The 19,180-nt window shown below is 60.1% G+C and overlaps 1 protein-coding gene across 1 annotated transcript in view; it reads left to right on the forward strand.

Annotated features, from left to right (window-relative positions):
* Positions 1-19,180, forward strand: part of SLC9A3 (solute carrier family 9 member A3) — a 39,799-nt gene that overhangs the window by 17,237 nt on the left and 3,382 nt on the right. Inside the window, exons 6-17 of the mRNA XM_042903482.1 lie at positions 886-964; positions 1,082-1,173; positions 2,451-2,454; positions 6,930-7,232; positions 10,441-10,601; positions 12,713-12,791; positions 13,431-13,608; positions 14,214-14,434; positions 15,356-15,558; positions 16,018-16,107; positions 16,207-16,277; positions 17,259-17,388. Of these exons, the coding sequence (XP_042759416.1) occupies positions 886-964; positions 1,082-1,173; positions 2,451-2,454; positions 6,930-7,232; positions 10,441-10,601; positions 12,713-12,791; positions 13,431-13,608; positions 14,214-14,434; positions 15,356-15,558; positions 16,018-16,107; positions 16,207-16,277; positions 17,259-17,388 (1,611 nt within the window). The remainder of the gene's footprint in view (positions 1-885; positions 965-1,081; positions 1,174-2,450; positions 2,455-6,929; positions 7,233-10,440; positions 10,602-12,712; positions 12,792-13,430; positions 13,609-14,213; positions 14,435-15,355; positions 15,559-16,017; positions 16,108-16,206; positions 16,278-17,258; positions 17,389-19,180) is intronic.

Below are 19,180 nucleotides of genomic sequence, written 5' to 3' on the forward strand. Positions count from 1 at the left end.
TGGGGAAGACGCACTCAGTCCACCCTCCTTGTGAGAATCTGATTTTCATCGTCCAGCTTCCCAGAGAGGTCTAGACTGTCATCTGACCTTGAGGAAATCGAGTCTGGAGGGATAAGATAATAGTAGCTCGAGAAGTGGCAGGACAGGTCCCTCGGAACAGAAAGCCCTCACACATGCAGAAACCGTGGAGGCGCTGCTCCGTGGGGAACCGGGCACGAGGGGTCCGCAGGGGCAGCACCTGGCCAGGCCACGCAGCAGGCTGTGCCTGTCCTCTTGAAGGCTGTCCCCGCGGCTCCATGTGCCTCCGGGAACAGCTGGCATGTGTCAGTGCTGCTGTCCTCAGCGGGGCCCTCCCGGCCGTCAGCTGCCCCGTGGCCTTCCCACCTCGGGGAGCCCTTCAGCCTCCTGCAGCACCACGTCCATATCAAGAGTCAATAGTCCCCACCATTTCCTGCTGCTCTGTGTCCGGGCAGCGGCCCATGACAAAGTCCCAGCCTCAGGGGACGGTGCCAGGAACGCCCTGATAGTGGTGACCGTGGCGACACGGCAGCCACGTGAGTGGGCACAGGCTTGGTTTACGACACCTTGGGACGCTGCCCACACATTATCTGCACCAAAGATGTCCTCAGAGAAAATAGCCTCGCTGGAATTTTCACACGAAGGGGTAAAAGGTCAACGAGACCTACACCTGCTCCCCCACAGAGAACCCGTTCGTAAAATCCTTGGAGCCTTTCGAGGGCCCCTCGCGGCCCCCCAGCCCCACCCCAGAGTGAAGCATCTTTGTATCTTTGTCTGGTGGATTTTACAACGAGTGTGACCACCCTGGTCAATCTCCGAGCCTCCAGGCAACCACCAGGTCAAGACTAACTTTCCACGTCCTTGAAGCGGAAAGCTCTGGGGAACAACGCCTTTCTGGTCTGTGAAGCCTCCGGGGCCACAGGTCCTGTGGAAGCGGAGGCACCAGGTACACGGGGCCCGGTGGCCCGTCACACCCTGAGCGGAGCCGGGGGTCCGTCCGTGGTGCCGGCGCGGGGATCTGTGTGGCTCTGATGTGGACCCTTTCTTCCTCCTGCTGTTGCAGCTGCGGTTCCGCGAGCCATTTTGCTCAACGGGGTCTCCGTGACCGGGCCACCAGCTTCCTGCAGCAGTCACGCCCTGTGTGCCATCGGATCGGTACCACCAGCTGGATCCGTGGGGCTCTACGCAGCCCAGGCTGGGCGGCCCCCCGCCCTTCCTCTCCCGAGGTCCTCTCCTGGCCCCAGCCCCGTCCCCAGCCCTCCCCAAACCCCAGGTGCCCATCTCATGTCGTCCAGGCGCCCCACCGCCCCCACTGCTTCTCCCTGGACCCTCAGCCTTTCTCACACTTATTCCGACTTCACTTGAAGACCGATCGATAGAAATAGAAATCAGATAGAAATCCAATCTGAGGGACTTCTCAGATCTGCAAATCTATGTCTTTTGCCAGATGGGTGACATTTGGGGCCGTTCTCTTTTCAGATTTTCCCCACGCCCTCCTCTGTCTCCTGGCCTTCCAGGCCTCCATTTACACATGTATTGGACCTTCCGACACTGTCCCACTGGTGGCTGATGCTCTGTTCACGTTTTTATCTTTCTCATCTTTGTTCTTTATGCTGGACAATGTCCACTCATCTAACTTCGAGTTCACTGTCTCTCCTCTCTCTGTCTGCTGTCAGGTCTGTCTATTGCATCTCTTATTTCAGATATTGAATTCTTCGATTCTGGAACTTCCATTTGGTTCTTTTAGGTTTCTTTTATGTCAGGGGTCAGCAGACTATGTCCCGTGGGCTGGCCACCTGTTTTTGTAAATCAAGTTTTCTTGGAGCACAGCTGTTCGTGGGTGTATGGCTGTTTTTGTGATGCAGCGGCCAAGCTGACTAACTGCCGAACAGACCATAGAACCTACACGCCTAAGCAATTTGCTATCTGGCTCTTATTGAAAACAAATCGCCAACTCCTTTTCTCTACTGAGATTTACTAGTTTTTTATTCATTACGAGTATATCTTCCTTTACACCCTTAAGCATAGTTACAGTAGTTTTTTTTAAACCCTTGTCTGCTAATTCCAATGCCTGGATCACTTTGAGATCCCCAGTGATGTCTGGGTCCCATTCTCCTGTGTCTTCATGTGTCTGGTAATTTGGGATTGTTTCCAGGACTATAGCTCATACGTTGTAGAGACTCTGTATTCCGCTGTGCTCCTCTGGAGAGCCTTGATTTCTGTGGTGGTGGTTGGTGCTGTGCTGTCATTTGACCAGGAATGGACTGAGACTCCAAAGAGATCTCCCTGTGGTGACAGGAAGTTGGTACCTGCCTCTCTCGTGTGTAATTCAAGGATCAGCCAGGAATTTGGGAAGAGTTCACACATAGAATGTTGGCCTCTCGCTGCCCAGCTGCCGTGGTCACCGTCATCTCTGCCCTCCGCTTTCTCAGCCCAGTAAGGCTACAGTTTTAACTGCTCTGGACAACCCCAGCTGGGATCTGCTCTCTGGAAAAAGCCATAAAAAACAGGGAAGTCAGGAAAACGAAAACAAAAAAGAAAACAGGGAACTCGCCCATTGCCGCCCTTTCCCTCAAGGTTTGGAGCCCGCCAGCGTCTGCCTTCTCTCCGTCTCTCCTCAGTGCCTAAGTTGCCATTTGACACGTTTCTTCCAGAGTTCATGGTTGTTCCCTAGGGACAGTTGGTACAATGGTGCTACCCCACCAGTGCCCGGCCCCGAAGGTATAATTGTCACAGATCCTGCTCCCAAACTTTTATTTAGTTTAGAGCCAGTCATGAAACCATAAGAAAGCAAAGCTTAAGCATGGCATCCTTTAATGTGGACTACCACAGGAGCGGCCTGGCCCAGGAGGGCTGAGAAGGAGGGAGTTGCTCGGGGAGAAGGACGCTGCTGTGAACGTCGTCCTGGTGCTCGCTGGGCTCCAGCTCCAGCTCCTGTCCCCGCACGCCTTCAGCTCGGACATGCATGCTTGGGCTCAGTGCTTGAAGCCGGCTGGGGCTCAGCCTTCCTTCTGTCCTCACTTCTGTTCACGATGGCTCCAAATGAAAGAATCTGATGCTTTCCTAGGAAGCTATTAACAATTTTCGTTTTTTAATTTAAAAATTGACAAAGGTTGCTTGGGTTTTGTAGGCACGCAATGTCTAAAGTGTCTCATGGCTTGTGAGCAGAAGGGCCAATCCTGAAAGGCCTCCTTTGCTCTTGAAGCTCTACTCAGGGTCCCGGAAACAGACCCTCCCTGGGGAGAGGCCAGGCCTGTCTGACAACAACTCTGAGCACTCATCTGGAACATCCTTGCAGGCAGGAGCCGTGGGGTCAGCTAGGTAATATTTGAGGACACTATAAATATCTTCAGCTCCTGCCCTGGGCTTGGCAGCTGACACATTTGCTGTAACTAACTCATACCTTGGTGCCTCTTGAGGTAGCATGGAGGTCAGAGAGAGGGGGTCTGTTCCTCTCCCCGTGGGTGGCGGGGAGGGGCTCAGAGCCAGTCCCGTCCTAGGAAAGCGCGGGAGGAACCTCACGCTCGTCTGTGGAGTCCGTGCTGGGGAAGTCACGTGCGGGTGTGTGTGTGTGTGTGTGTGTGTGTCTGTGTGTGCCCACCTGTGTCTCTGAGCACCTGTGTGTGGACCCGAGTGTGTGATATTTCAGGCCCGCCCCCTACACGCCTGCCCCCCAGGTGAAGTGGGTCCCCTGTGTACTCCCAGTGCTTCTCATTCTCTCTGGGAATGTTTCCACTGCTTGGTCTGGTTATTTTGTCAGGCAGCGTTTCATTGACCAAGGCTCGTGCGCGTTAAAGTAAAACCAAAGGATTTACTGTGCTGTTGCATTTGCGTGGACTCAGCTGAATCTTGCTGAGAGATCCTTGGAGGCTGTGGCCACATAGGGCCTGACCCCAGGTCCTGGGTACCCAGCTGCATCCCGAGGGGGCGTGACGCACGTCAGCGATGACCTTCCCGGGGGCCTCGGCACCCACTCTGTCCAGGGCCTGCTCCAGAAATGGCTGGCTGGCAGGCGGGCGCCTCCTGACCTTTAACATCAGTCAGAGGGTTTGTAATTAGAATGAAAAGTGTGTGTCCCCTGTGGTTACCACCCTGCAGCCAGGCCGTTCGTGCTTAATTAGCTGTAACTCTCCCGGCCTCGGCAATCAGTTACCTGTGGGTTTGGGAGTCGCTTCATTAACGTTCCCTTGTCGGAAGGGACCGGCCCCGGCAGGGGAGCTCCGGACCCGGCCTCACTCAGCTCCCCGTAGTCTGTGCATCTTGGTGCACTTTGATTTTGTCCTCTACTGTCCTTGTCACTCTGTCTTGTCAGTCCTAGGAGTACGCACCACGTGCCCTGCCTGCATCAGCAGCTCAAATATTTGCCGAGCTGGGGTTTACGCCGCTAAGCTGCTGCTTCTCCAGTGTTCGAGGCATGTGGGGAGCCGCTGTCTTTCCGCAAAGCTTTTCTGCCCGTGGCCGGGCCCGGGGTCAGCACAGCATGGCTGGTGCACATACTGAATCGCTGTCTGCCCTCTCCCTCGGCAGGGCACATGGGAAAGCCAGCTCTGTGGGCTCCTCAAAGGCTCAGACGTTCCCTGCCTGTCCAGCCTATGAGGTTTGGCTTTTCCCCAGAAAATGCCGTGGGATTCTGAGGCGGAAGTTTGCACCACCTAATCGTTTCCCAAGGTCACAGCCACCCTGTGGGCACACGGCCTTAGGACGCAGGGCCTTTCTCCATGGTCATGGCTCAGGCTCCGGGCCAGGCCAGATGTGGAGGCCCCGAGCTGTGGGTCCTGAGGAGGTCGTCGGGTCACTGCTCAGATTTGCCTTTGCTGGATCCTTCTCTAACGAGGTGTAGCAAACAAGGGTTGAGAGGGAATCGGGTCTTTCCACCTGCCAGTGGAGTCTCGGTGGCCAAGCCCACTTGGGCACGCCGGGTGCTGGGTTTTCTGGTGGCCGTGGTGAGGCATGTGCCTCTCAGTTCCTGCTCCCCCTCCCTCTCTCCCTCCCCACTTCCCAGAGGCCCAGCCCCCCCCCCCCCCCCCCCCCCCCCCCCGTGGGGTTGCAGCAGAGGCCATGGCTGTGCCTTGAGCGTCCACCCTAGAGTCAGGGATTTTTCACAGGGACCTGGTGCGGGAAGGAGGGGTCTGCCTGCGGTGACTCAGCCTGACTGGGAGCCACATCCCTGACTGCGTCCCTGCAGTTCAGGCCAGTGACCACAGGGCATTTCCCCCACAGGAACTCAGCTTACTGGCTCCTAAAATGCCCATTATATGCTTAATAGCTGAACCACCAGCAAATTGCCACTTAAGAGTCAATCAAGTCTTCCGTTTAATTAGCTCATTACAGTGCAGCTGCCTTCTGGAAGGGGTCACAGGCCTGGGGAGAGCCCGCCTGCAGGGCTGGCCTCTCTCACCAAGAATTCCCATCAACCAGAGGCCTCTGCTGGTTGAAACTGTCACCCTCCCTCGTGCCTGGGCTGGGTGGCCGGAAGTGCAGAAGCCCAGAAGGCCCGGCCCCGGCTGCCAACAGGATGCCAGCTGAGAGCACGGAACGAGGGTCCCAGGAGGGCGCCCAGACCACAGGACAAGGACAGCAACATCCCGCCCCAAACTCTAGCTCACGTGAGCCCATGTGAGGCAGAAGCCGGAATCAGAAAGTTGCCCTGCGCCGTGAGTGCGTATAAAGCGAGGTCAGGCACGACTAGGGCGAAGAAGCAGCTGGCGGCCATACGATGTTGTAGGAAAGAGAAGGGGGAGGACACCTGGGGTAAAATGTGACCCAAGAAATGGAAGGGAAGTCCCCACAGAGCTCCACCTCCCAGAAAAGGGCCAACACAATCTCAGTAAGACGGGCACTCCAGCGAGGACGGCAAAACGGGGAAATCGTAAAGAGGATTTTCATGGGTCAACACCCATTGTTAGACCTGAGAGATCATTGACCAAGGGTAGGAGACCTTAGAGCGAGAGGCTGGTGGAACCAGAAGGTCTGAGAGGTTTCCACAGACTCGGGGGGAGAGGGGAGGGGACACGGACAGCAGGGAGGTGGTGCCTGGGGTGGACAGAGTGGCACGGTCCAGGGGCGGCGGAAGCCCGGATGGGGGGCTTCACTGGCCGGGCAGCTGCTGCCACCTGGAACACATCCTAGGAATTCTTCTAACCTTTTCTCTGAGTCTTAAAATAGAACAAACACAGCAGAAGGAGAAAAGGGCCCTGGGAGGTCTGTGAGCCTGCCTCACTCAGAGTACAGGCCTCTGCACCCTAAGGTCTTCGCAAGGGTGATGGGCCACGGGGCCCAGGCAGCCGGCTGTCAGCAGGGGGACCTCCGGGGCCCCCGAGTCCCACCAGGGCAGGTTAAAAGGCAGCCGCACTTCAGGCTCCAGCACCTTGAGACAAGCTGGGTGAGGGTGGGCAAGACACAGCATGGAAGGATGAGGGGACCGGCCACGCGGGGCCTGGGATGAGGGTGCCCTGGGCTCAGGAGCTGCCCCCTGCAGCCCGACTATCATGGGAGTCTCTGTCTGCCCCAGACCCACCCCTCAAAGACAAGAAGACCCTGAGGAGGGTGTCCCAGGGGCCAGGTCCCGAGGGGACAGCAGTCGACAGTGGACTGGCAGGGCCTCCTGGCCGCATGAGTGGGGCCGGAGGGAAGCGTCCACAGACGCAGACGTGGAGCCTCACTTCCCAGGCCCGTGTCTGTCCTGTGGGCTGGGACAGCCCCTCCCAGGAGGCCGGCCTGTCCACAGAGCCACCAGGCAGCCCCCCCTCCCAGGCGTGAACAGGGAGAGCTGCTTCCGGTCTCTGTCAGCCCCAGAGCCTGCTGCGTTTCCAGAATGAAATCTGCCCGTGTGGGAGGGGCCCGCGGTGGCCCTGGACCAGAGGCTTCGCTCGGAGGGGTCCCGGCGCCCCTGACGGCCCCCTCCCCCGCAGGCTTCCACCTGTCACACAAGGTCACCAGCGTCGTCCCCGAGAGTGCTCTGCTCATCGTGCTGGGCCTGGTGCTGGGCGGCATCGTCTGGGCGGCCGACCACATCGCCTCCTTCACACTCACCCCCACTGTCTTCTTCTTCTACCTGCTGCCCCCCATCGTGCTGGACGCCGGCTACTTCATGCCCAACCGGCTCTTCTTTGGCAACCTGGGCACCATCCTCCTGTACGCCGTCGTGGGCACCGTGTGGAATGCGGCCACCACCGGGCTGTCCCTCTACGGCGTCTTCCTCAGCGGCCTGATGGGTGAGTGGGCGTGCCGTCTGCAGGGGGGTCCTCGGGGTGGGGTCCCCGGTGCGGGGTCCTTGGGCTGGGCTCTGCGGCAGCAGGCTCTGGGCACTCCCCTTAACAACGCTCGGTACAGAACACAGACGCAAAAAGGGGACGAGTGGTTGGGGTGACAGATGTCACCGGTGGGTCCACTTAACCCGCTTGGCATGTTTACAGTAAGGTTCGATGAATGAACAAGAGCCTGTCCAGGCAACCCCAGGCTGAGGTTCGCGTCCTGCCCGGGAATGACGCCCTGTCCAACCAGGCTGGCGGGTGGGTGGGGTGGGTGAGTCGGCCAAGCTGCTGTCCCTCCCCCTCAGCAAGAAGGTGGGGGGTGGGCCTCACTCCCCTGCCAGCAAGCCTCCAGGGAGAGGGAGGAGAAGGCCCCTTGGGCAGAGGCCAGTTGTGGAGCCTGGTAGACACCCACCTGAGCAGCGGCGGCCCGGGCGCCCCCACCCAACCTGCAAGAAAAGCCGCGCCAGCTTCTGCACAGTCACCGGTGCCCCTCCTGCCCCTGCCAGTGTCTCCTGCAGTTTGGGTTACTTAATTCAGCCCTGGCGTACGGCCGAGGTGCGCCCCACCCACCTGGGAGCTGGCCATTATCTACCTGGGAAACTGGAACAGGTGAGGCCAGGGGCTCAGCTGAGGCCTTGCGCAGATGTGCACGCAGCCCTCGACGCTGCCCGTTCCGGGGCTGCCGTGGCTGGCCGCTTGCATCGTGGGTCTACGGGGTTAGCTTCCGGCACTGGGGGCGACCGATGAGAAGTGGGTGCTGGCACCACAGGCCCCAAACACCACCACCTGCCGAACCAGACTCCCAGGGACGGGCCCGGACCGGTGGTTTCCGTCCGGCTGAAGGAACAGCCTTGCACAGCATTCTTTGTGTGGATCAAGGCCTCAAAACCTTGATGACAAAGGACATGCATTGAGAAAGAGAGGCCAAAGGTCCCCTGACGGGAATAGTCACCTCACCTGTCCCATTTGTCACCTTGGGACTTTGTCCTCACCCCATGGGGAGCACGCATGCTTCCTGGAGCCCCCACTGCCATCTGGCACCGCCTCCAGGCTCAGCCCAGAGAAACCCCCTAAGGTTGACATGGGGCCAAACACGTCTGGCCGGGCCTTGGAGGTGAGTAAGCCCCGGGTGCGTTTACTGGTGATGCCTCTAGGTGGTTGGGTACATCTAGGATGGCAGGGCCATCTCTAGCCACTGGACACAGGGGAGAGTCTCAGGGTTTAGAGCAGGAGTCCCTAAGGGGACCTGTGTTCGGTCCTCGGGATGCAGCTGGTCAAGGCTAGGCATCAGCCAAAATCACAGGTCAGAACAGCACCCAGGGGCCAATGAGCCTATTCTGTCCCTAGACGCCCGGAGCAAGGCATCTGAGGAGTTGGGGAGGCAGGGACCAATCGGTCTCTGTAGTCCAATGGCCGGGGGCACCTCTCTGAGGAAAAGTCACCCTAGGCCAGGCCATAGGTAGGGCTGGCAGTGGGTATCTTGGATGGGTGTCTGGACGGGCCAGCCGGGGCTAGGCCCAGCAGAGGCTCCAGGCAGTCAGAGAGGGCCAGTGGGTGGTAGACTGTTGCCCCAGGGAGGAGAGCAGGCTGGCCCCGGGACACTTCCTGCCTGGAGTGGCTGGCTTCCAGAATGTACCACCGGGTCTGTCTGGGCCCTTAGACAGTGAGAGACCCACGAGCCAGGAGGCGTTTAAAGACGGGACGGCCCAAAATGTGGAATGTGCGTGTGGAGTCCCGTGTCTGAAGCCGGGAGGGACTGTGTTCTCACCTCTGCCTCACCAACAGTGCCTGGAGGTAGAAAAGCAAACCCTACGATTCCCATTTCAAAAGGCACATTTTAAACTCTTTGGAAGCCGGTTCTAACACCTGCCACTTCTTCGGGACACAGACTCTGGAGCCAGGCTGCCTGCCGGGTTCTCAGAGCTCACGGGGAGCTCCCTCCAGGGCCACGTCTCTCCGAGGAGACAACCTTCCAGGGGGCCCTGCGTCGCCCTGAGGGAGAGCTGGGCTTCTGCGGAAGCCCTGTCCTAGACCTGGAGAGGGCCCAAGTGCCTGGAGGGGTAGCGGTCCAGCCCACACGTGGCCTCTGTGTCTCCCCACCCACGTGGGCCTCCCCCATACCCTCCAGGCCTGAGGTCTGGTTCGGTGCATTCAGGCCGGGAAGGCGGCTCAGTGCCAGGAAGGCTCCCGGACAAGGCCTTCCTTGGAGCAGCCCAGCTGACACAGGTGTGAGTCCTGGACAGAGCCGGGATGAGACAACCATCCTCGGGTCCCAGAGGTTGTGTGTCCAGTGCGGACTGCCGTGCGGCTATGAGTGCGGCCTGGTGCCGCTTTGGAGACTGAGATGTTGGAATGTTGGAAAGTGCATCTCAGCACGACCCTCGCCCCCAAGGGCACCAGGAACCCACTGGGCCATTTCAAGAAGCAGAGCTGAGCTCACTCTGAGGACCTGCTCCTCCAAGGTCCCTTCCTACCCCTCCCCCCGCCCCCGCCCCACTCTGAGCCCTCGTCTCCCTTCTTGTCCCTCAAACCTCCCTGGTGGCCCCTCCTACTGGAGTCCCCCAGGATTTCCCCGGGCCAGCTGTGGCCCCCAGGACCCTGTGAGGCCTGCCCCTCCCCTGCCCCCTTCCATCACTTCCCCCCAGGCTGGGTCCTGGTGGCTCTCATCTGGGCGGAGACATCACTTTCCAGGGAAGCCTTTCTCCCATGCCTGTTGAGCCCCTGACCCCCCTTTTCAGCCCTAACCCTGGACCCCAGACGGCCCAGGGCAGGGGTCTGATCCCATGCCGTGCATGGCCGAGCCCCCCAGGTCCTTCATCTGCTCACAGCAGCCTCCCGGTGGGCCCCCCAGGAGGGAGGAAGCAGGCCCCAGGGTGGATGAAGGGAAGGACGAGGGGCAGTCAGTCCCCAATGGGGGTGAGACCAGCCTTTCCTGAAGGCTGTGGGAGCCCATGGGAGGCAGGCAGGCAGCTCTGACCCGGGTTCCACAACCAGCCAGCCCCAGGCCCAAGAGGGAGTCCCATCTGAGAGGCTTCTAAGCCGGCAGTCAGCAGGACGGAAGCCTGAAGAAGCCCCTGAGGAGGCCAGGGGAGTCAGTGTGCGGGGCTCAGAGGCCCTCGCCCACCCGGGCCCCGAAGGGCTCTCCTTGACGGCCCTGCCTGTCCTGCAGGAGACCTGAAGGTCGGGCTGCTCGATTTCCTCCTGTTCGGGAGCCTGATAGCCGCCGTGGATCCGGTGGCCGTCCTGGCTGTGTTCGAGGAGGTGCACGTCAACGAGGTCCTATTCATTATCGTCTTTGGGGAGTCACTGCTGAACGACGCCGTCACTGTGGTGAGCGGGTGCTGGGCAGCCCCAGGGCCTCGGTGCCGTGGGCGGAGACATCGGCCTAGAGGAGGTGCCGCGAGGAGCCTGAGAGTGGGTGTGGGGGGTGCCCGCCCTCTGCCCCCCGCCCCCCGCCGCTCTGACTGGAGGAGGTTTCCCCCGCAGCCCCATCGCATGCTGTCCCCTCTCTCACTTCCTCCCAACTCCGAATGACTGCCTGTTCAATCGGGTCTTCGAACGCTCTTCTCCCGTCTTGATAACACCTCACTGCCAACCCCACCAGCAGTTGCCAGAGCAGGACGCCTCTAACTCCGGGCCCGGAGTCGATGCCCCCGGCCCTGATTTCCCTAAGGGAGCCACTAAAGAGACAAACAGTGAGATCTCGCCAGAACCTAGGAGGGAAGACGATCGAGCACTGACCGCACCCATGAAGCGCCTCGGTCTCCAGGAGGGAGGCGGAGCCCGGGAGCTCGGCGGGGCCGGGGTGGGTGGGCGGGGGCGGGAGGACTCGCGGTTAGGGTGTGAGGCCACAACGGCTCCGTAAGGTGAACAGAAGGTTCATGAAATGTGGGAGCACTGTCTCAGCATCACGGTGGCCAGCACGGAGTTGTCGAGACCCAGCCCGAAACTGGGCCGCTACCTCTGTGCGAGTGCGTTACAGGTAAGGTGGAGGCACGCACAGAGCGCCTTCCCTGCACAGGTCAGCCGCGTGCTGCATCTCCGAGCTCCTGCTCTGGGCCAGCCCCACCAGCCTGTCGCCTCTCCCCAAGGGCTTTGCAGACACAGCAGGACGTGAAGGTCCCTCTTGCTCTAAAAGTACCTGTGGCCTAAGAAATTCTCCCTCTTCGTGTTCCTTCAGGGTTCAGGAGAGTGACAGACCCTAAGCTTGTGCTGCACCAGATTTCTTCTGTAGCAGATAAGATGTTCTCGGGGGAATTTGAGAATTAATTTCAAACTTAATCAGAAATATAAGACACAGCTCCTTCGAGGCTGGGCTGCTCTATGCCGTGGCTCCGTTTCTCTGGAGAAGCTCTAACTCATGCCTGAGCCACGGAGCTCTCCGCTTACAGCTGGCTTGAGCCTCGTCTCCCCTCCCACCTGCGTTTCCATGGAGACACCCAGGCTGTGGTCCAGCCCCCAGCACCCTTGGTGGCTGTGTGCCCACACTCTGCCCAACACCCGAGTGTCATCAGGCCTGTTGTGCGCCTCCTGTGGTAGAGACAGCTCCACACCCCGCCTGTTGGGGTCCTCTGTCCCCTTGAGCAGACCCGGAGAGTTCAGGCTTGGGGCTCAGAGACCAGCTGTTTCCCCAGGAACCTGCGTCCTGCCCTCGGCCCCTGGGTGTGGAGGGCTCAGCATAGGACACACAGCACAGCCTCCACAGCTGTGGCCTGGCATGCCCTTCCTGAGCCTTTCATCTGCAGCATCTTGGTGGAATGAGGTTTTTTTTAAATTTTTTTTTTTTTTCAACGTTTTTCATTTATTTTTGGGACAGAGAGAGACAGAGCATGAACGGGGGAGGGGCAGAGAGAGAGAGGGAGACACAGAATCGGAAACAGGCTCCAGGCTCCGAGCCATCAGCCCAGAGCCTGACGCGGGGCTCGAACTCACAGACCGCGAGATCGTGACCTGGCTGAAGTCGGACGCTTAACCGACTGCGCCACCCAGGCGCCCCTTGGTGGAATGAGGTTTAAACGTCAACATGCAAAGACACCAAGGGGTGTGATCCTATAATCGGGAGTTAATGCAACAGCAGAGTCGCTAAAAATGAAACTCTGGCTTCATCTTGGAACATGAAACAGAATTAAATGTAGCGGGTTAAATTTGTGGTCACCCCTGCTTTGCTGATAGTAGGAAAGGACGACGTTTGCTCGTAAAGGTTCTAGTTCCCTCTCGAATGTTCTTCTGCCTCTCGTATCCCACCCGCTGGCTCGTCTTTGGCCTTCATCTTCTTTTCCGTGATGCTCTGTGATGATTTCCTCCTGGCGATTTTTTGTTTCCTGAACAGGCCACCATGGCCTGCTTGACCCAGACCAAGTCCTCAAGGCCCGAGGCCTGAGATCAGGTGAGCACTGGCCGAGGTCCGGCCCGATGTCATGCTTGCCTCTCTGTCCCCCCAGGTCCTCTACAACGTGTTTGAATCTTTCGTGACGCTGGGTGGTGACAAGGTGACTGGCGTGGATTGCGTGAAAGGCATAGGTGTGTGGCTGGTGGGTCCGCACACCTGGGGAATGTGGGGGCCACGTCTCTTCTCCAGCATGTGGACGTGCTGCTGTCGCTGGTGACCCGCTTCACCAAATCTCCAGGCTTTGACACCAGGCCTGCCCCTGGGACCCACAGCCTGTGTGGGCAAAGTCTCGGTGGCCATCCCTCCTGTCCCCAGCGTGTTTTATGAAAACAATTTTGTTGGGTCCCGCCACCCTGGGGAGGCAAGGGCTGCAGCCCCGTTAGGCCCACCAGAATGTCTGGTTGGAGGACATGGGCCCTGGTGTCCTGGGTGGTTCTGGACAAACGTTCCTCTGGGCAGGGACAATGACAGCCTGGCCGTATCAGGGGTGCAGGGACAACCCTGCCCAAGGCCCCCTTGTCGGGCTTTCTCCATGATGGGGGAGGGGAGCCAGGGCTCCCAGCTCTCCACGTGCCTGGTGGCCTCTCAGGGGGAGAATCGGACGCTTGTTTGCTGAGTTATTGGCGCCTCTGTGGGGGTTACCAGGCAACCCACGATGAAAGGAATGGTCTGGAAGGACAGCCGGTCAGCCGTGCCCACACGCAGGGGCCAGCCACGCCCGGCCACAAAGGGCCTTTCAGGCGGCTCAGCCAGTGTCCTCGGCCCCGCAGTGTCCTTCTTCGTGGTGAGCCTGGGGGGCACGCTTGTGGGGGTCGTCTTCGCCTTCCTGCTGTCGCTGGTGACCCGCTTCACCAAGCACGTGCGCATCATCGAGCCCGGCTTCGTCTTCGTCATCTCCTACCTGTCCTACCTCACCTCCGAGATGCTGTCACTGTCGGCCATCCTGGCGTGAGTCCCCCTCGCTCCCACGGCCCAGAGTGCCAGGGCCACACAGCTTGTGGGCCGTGGGCCGTGCTGGTGTGCAGGGGTAGGGCAGGGCCCACACACAGCACAGCCAAGCAGCTGTGCCTGGGGCGGGGGGGGGGTGACGGGTGGAGGGAGAGGGGTCCCTCCCTCCTGGGGCACAACCTTGTGGGTCTCTTCCCAGCCCCCATCCGCCTGGCCCGCTTCCCTCTAAGGGGTGAGAAGCCACTGTGGGGGTGAAGAATCTGGCCTATTCAGGTTTTAAATAAGGAGTTGGTGTTTTCACAGAATTGTCTGTGAGCTCTGCCTACACCCAGCCCCTTCCGGGTGCTCTGGGTGGGAGGCTGGCTGGCACCCCCATGACCCGAATCTGCCCTGGCACCTCCCCCCAGAGCCAGCCACCGCCCGGCTGAGGACAGATGCTGAGGCAGCCCACTGGGTGGCTCAGGGTTCAGATCTTGGGGCGTCGGGGGCCGGGACCGCGCCCGGTCCTAAGCAGAGCCGAGCACGCCGACCAGTAGGGTGGGCATGTGCCCAGACACAGGCCAGGGTCTCAGCCCCCAGCCTCACTGTGCCCGTCCCGCCTCCAGCATCACCTTCTGCGGCATCTGCTGTCAGAAGTACGTGAAGGCCAACATCTCGGAACAGTCAGCCACCACCGTGCGCTACACCATGAAGATGCTGGCCAGTGGGGCAGAGACCATCATCTTCATGTTCCTGGGCATCTCAGCCGTGAACCCCCGCATCTGGAAGTGGAACACGGCCTTTGTGCTCCTGACACTGGTCTTCATCTCCGTGTACCGGGCCATTGGTGAGGACGCTGGGGGATGGTGAGGACCAGGGAGGGGGGAGGGGGCGGGGGGCGATGACAGGGATGTGGGGGGGGCGGGGGGTGGGGAGATGGGGGCGGGAGCACATGGGGGGCAGGGGGGATGACTGAGGGACGCTGGGCACAGTGGGGGCAGGCGCTGGGGCCCGGCTGTGGAAACCAGGCACGCGGTGTTCGCGCCCGGCCCTCTTGCCCGGTGAGCGGCAGGTCTGGGAGCTGCTGGGGAGCCTCACCACGGCCGGGCCGTGGGTTATCTTCATCGAAACTCCAGGCTTTGTCACGGCTTCGGCACCTTGAGATGGAGTTAGAATAGCTGGGGGTCAGGGTGGAAGGTTCTAGAACCTAGAGGAATCCATCTGGTTTCCTGACGACCCATTGCGGACGCAGTCACCGATGAGCAGATTGAGGCTCATGTGAGGCAGGAGCCCCCCTGCCTGCTCCGGCCCTGGTTGCCCCTCCCTGGTGTGCAGTGCCGGGGCGAGGCCACCACCCACTCTGCCTGAGCTCACCAGGGCCTGAGGGCTCCAGGGAGCGGCTGACAGAGCAGAGCAGGGTCCTGGTCCTGGAGGCAAGAGCACAAGGCCTCGGTGTTGCAGCCCGGTCACAGGGACACCTGCGAATTCCCAGAGCTGCGGGGAGCAGCTTCCAGCCACAAATTCGGGGTGCGGAGTATCCCCAGCGGCAGGTTGGACCTGTGGCCAGGAGAGAGCACTGGTGTGGACAAGAGGGTTTGGGGAGAGTAGGGCTACGGCGTGCAGTTTCCGTGACCCCTTGCCCGGGACAGAACCTGTCACCGTCACTGCCCTCGGAGGGGAGTCCCACATGTTGTGCCCCCAGGGCGGTGGCTGCCACCGGCCTGAGGCCCTCGAGGAGCCTGGAGCTCAGTGCGCTCCCCGCCCGCAGGTGTGGTCCTGCAGACCTGGGTCCTGAACCGGTACCGGATGGTGCAGCTGGAAATCATAGACCAGGTGGTCATGTCCTACGGCGGCCTGCGCGGGGCCGTGGCCTTCGCTCTGGTCGTCCTTCTGGACGAGCAGAAGGTGAAGGAGCGGAACCTCTTCGTCAGCACCACCATCATCGTGGTCTTCTTCACGGTCGTCTTCCAGGTAGGGTGGAGGGCACGCGGCCACCGCGCCCCCGACCTCTCCACGCCAGCGGGGCGCTCTGTTTCTAGCCTCTCCAGCCTCCGGGCCCTAATTGGTTTTTGTAATTTTAGTAACTAGGAGACGTTTTGTAGGTTTTCATGTGGCCCCACAGGGGACGCAGCACGATTTGGCCTGAAAATGTTCTTCCTGTGCTGCCGCTGGTTAACGAAGCCCCAGTTAGGGTTTTATTGACCAGACACGCCCAGGAAGGTGTCCCACTTCTCCTTGCTTTTGGGAAGTCTAAGGAGCTGATTGGGGGACCCTCCGAGCAGGTCAGGTCTGTGGATAAGGGCGGCCCATTTCACCCTGTGTGCCTATGGAGGGGGTGCAAGTACGGGTTCACACACTGGGGGTGCCGTGGGCCAGGGTGGGCCCTGGGCGGGAGCCTGCCCGCCGTCTGGGTCAGTACCTGTCTTCCAGGGCCTGACCATCAAGCCCCTGGTGCAGTGGCTGAAGGTGAAAAGGAGCCAGCACCGGGAGCCCAAACTCAATGAGAAGCTGCATGGCCGGGTAGGGGACTGGGGTGGGGGAGGGGGGGCAGGGGTGAGGCAGGGCAAGGCAGGGGTAGCCCTCCGAGTGATGCCAGCCCAATTCTCTTTCCTGTGAAAGGCTTTCGACCACATCCTCTCTGCCATCGAGGACATATCAGGGCAAATTGGACACAACTATCTCAGAGATAAGTAAGTGGCTTTAGGTGCCCCTGGTTGGACTGAAATGGGGAAATTAGGAGGCACATTCGTCTCTGCCCTCAGTTTTAACTGGAGGACCCACAGGGTAGAAAGGGCGGCTGACATTCCCCATAAACCAACCTCACAAAGCACTGGCTGACTGAAGAACAAGGATACTTGCCAAATTGTCTGAGACCCCCTTCTCCCGGGACTCCTGTTTCCCAGGAACCCCACCCCCTTGACCCCCGACTGCCCTAGGACTCCTCCTCCCCCTGAAACCCCTCTCCCTCTGGGATCCTTCTCCCCCAGGACGCCCTCCTCCTGCAGCGCCCTCCCCTTGGGACTCCCCGCCCCCCCCCCAGACCTCTCCTCCTGGGGCAACCCCTCCCCCTCAATGTCTAGCTCAAGGCCCACTGGACCTCAGCTAGATGTTCCTCTGCAATTCTGGCCTGGCCACATCCTCTTCTGCCCCAGACCACTGGCCAGTATTCTAATTGTGCTGGATTTAAAGCCTCCTTCTGGCCAGCCTGGTTCTCTCTAAGTGTGGGAGCTCAGAGGTTCCTCCTGCTCTAGCCAGTCCCTCTGCAGGTAAAATATGTTCCTCTCACTGTAGCCAGGGCCCCAGGGCCCTGTCCTCAGCCTGCCCTACCCTTTTCAGAGTGTTAGGTAACGGTCAGGTGGAAAACGTTGCAATATTGTATCAAATGAGAGAACAGAATTCAGAATTCTACCTTCTGACAGGAAGAACACTGATGGGGAAATAGAGCCCCTGAGGGTTATTCCTCTTATTTTAAATCTCACCCTCAAGGTTGTTACCGTAAATAAATTTCGGAGGGGAAGGGCGGGAATCTCCCGGGTCTCAGCTCCTGGGAGACCACGTCCATTCCAGGTCTGGGAGTGGGAGAGGGGGCCCGCTGCTCCCTGCCCCCCACATGCTGCCAGGGTCCCACGATCCTCCCAAGTGTTAACATCTGTGTTGATTTGACCCCCCAGGTGGTCCAATTTCGATAGGAAATTCCTTAGCAAAATCCTTATGAGAAGGTCGGCACAGAAGTCACGAGATCGGATTCTGAATGTTTTCCACGAACTCAACTTGAAAGATGCCATTAGCTATGTGGCTGAGGTACCAGAACATTCTGTCTGTTCTCTTTGTTGGAGTTGGGGGCTAAAACAACACGCAGACATGGGATGGGGCCAGCCATGGGGTCTAGGGCAGTGGGCCTGCACCTCACATGCACGTCTGTCTGCACCCCGAGGCCCAGGCAGCCCCGTGCGGGGGTTGACATGTTCATGACGCAAAGCCCTGAGAATGGCTGTGGGAGCTGGGGCACAGAGCCCTCTCCTACAGCTCCCTGCAGGAGGCCTGGTGGGTCTGAGGTCTGAGGCCAGGCAGGGCATTATGGAGTCGTGACTCCCCCCACCCCCACATAGTGCACACAGACATGCACATGCGTGCCTACACCCGCTCATCCACGTACGCGCATGCGCGCAAAGGGGAATGCAGCAAGGAGGTCTTGAGTCCTGTGGGGTCAACATGGGACATGCCTGGTAACAGGCTGTGGCTCTGAGGTGGCCTCCACATCCCCCGGCCCTGCAGGTAAGCAGGACCCTCCTGCACCCACAGAACCCCTGCCTTCCGCAGGCACATGAGTCCGCTCCCGTGTCCCTGAGGCTGATGGGCCAGAGAAAGCTCCCCACCAACTAGTGGCTGGTGGCTGCGTCCAGGGTGTGGGGAAAACGAGCGGGCTCGGGAGCATGTGGGGGGTTAGGGACTAGCCCTGCTGCACGGTGACGCTCTGGATCTTGCTGTTTCTGATGCCACATGCCCTGTGCCAACTCACGGCCACTTGGTCAGTACAGGGTGTGTCCAAGTGACTCAGTCATGGCAGGGCTCAGGTCAAATCCCACTCCTCCCGCCCCCCCTCCCCAGTGGCCACATGCCTCCGGGCAGTGCTTCCTGGCTTCTCAGTGCACACGTGTGACCATCTCTTGGCCATTGCGTTGATCACCCAGCTGCCTTTGCCCCATGTGTGTCCGCACACATGGCCCTTAGGCCCCGAGGTCACGGGCGTCTCATCAGCTCAGGCCTACACAGAGCCTGGTGAGCTAGGGGTCCGCATTTTCATCTGGAGGGACGGGGCCACCTTGGCAAACCCCACGGACCTCACACGGAGGGCACAGCCAGAGCCCTGGAAGCACCTGTCCCTTCAGAGCGGAAAGCGAGTCCTCCAGTGGGCTTGTCCACCCCAAATATATAGCCTGACACCCCAGCACAGCCTGGGGTCACCACAAGGCAGAGAGGGGCAGGGACACAGGGAGATGAGGAAAAGGAAGGGCCCCTACACCGCCCGCCGGGCTAGTGCCGACCCTGGTCCCCCCGAAATCCCAATCCAGAAGCTCCAGGCACCAGCAGGGACAAGGCCATCGTCTGTCTGCACCTCTGACCCTGGGCTGGGGAAGTTAAGAGCACGAACCTCTGCCTGGTGGGACTGCAGAGGCCTTCGTGGCCTAGAGCCTGGTGGGACTGGCAGGAGGGGCTGTCCCTCTCTTCTGGCCAAGTCCTATGTCCCTTGGACACTCCAAGGCCCCCAGCCCCCACGTGGGATGTGCAGGCTGCTGTCAGGGCCCCTGCTGCCCAGCACGCTGAGTGCCCCTGGCCCGTGACGTGGGCTCCTCCCTGGTCAGGCCTGGCTCTGCCGGCTCAGGTCACAGCAGGGGTGATGTGTCCTCCTGGGCTGTGCCTCTGAGTCTCCTGCACGGCCACGTCAGACCCTCACTCTGGTGCCCTCACAGCCCCATGCCCTCCCCTAAGGGGCCCTTGCTTTCTCTCTGTGGCCCCCTTGGCACATAGCCCCACACTCCCACCCAAGGAGAGTGGCTGTTTTTGACTTTCATTCATGTAGGGCTCTGCTGTA

This window comes from Panthera leo, chromosome A1 (assembly GCF_018350215.1).
Source record: "Panthera leo isolate Ple1 chromosome A1, P.leo_Ple1_pat1.1, whole genome shotgun sequence".
Taxonomy (NCBI): domain Eukaryota; kingdom Metazoa; phylum Chordata; class Mammalia; order Carnivora; family Felidae; genus Panthera; species Panthera leo.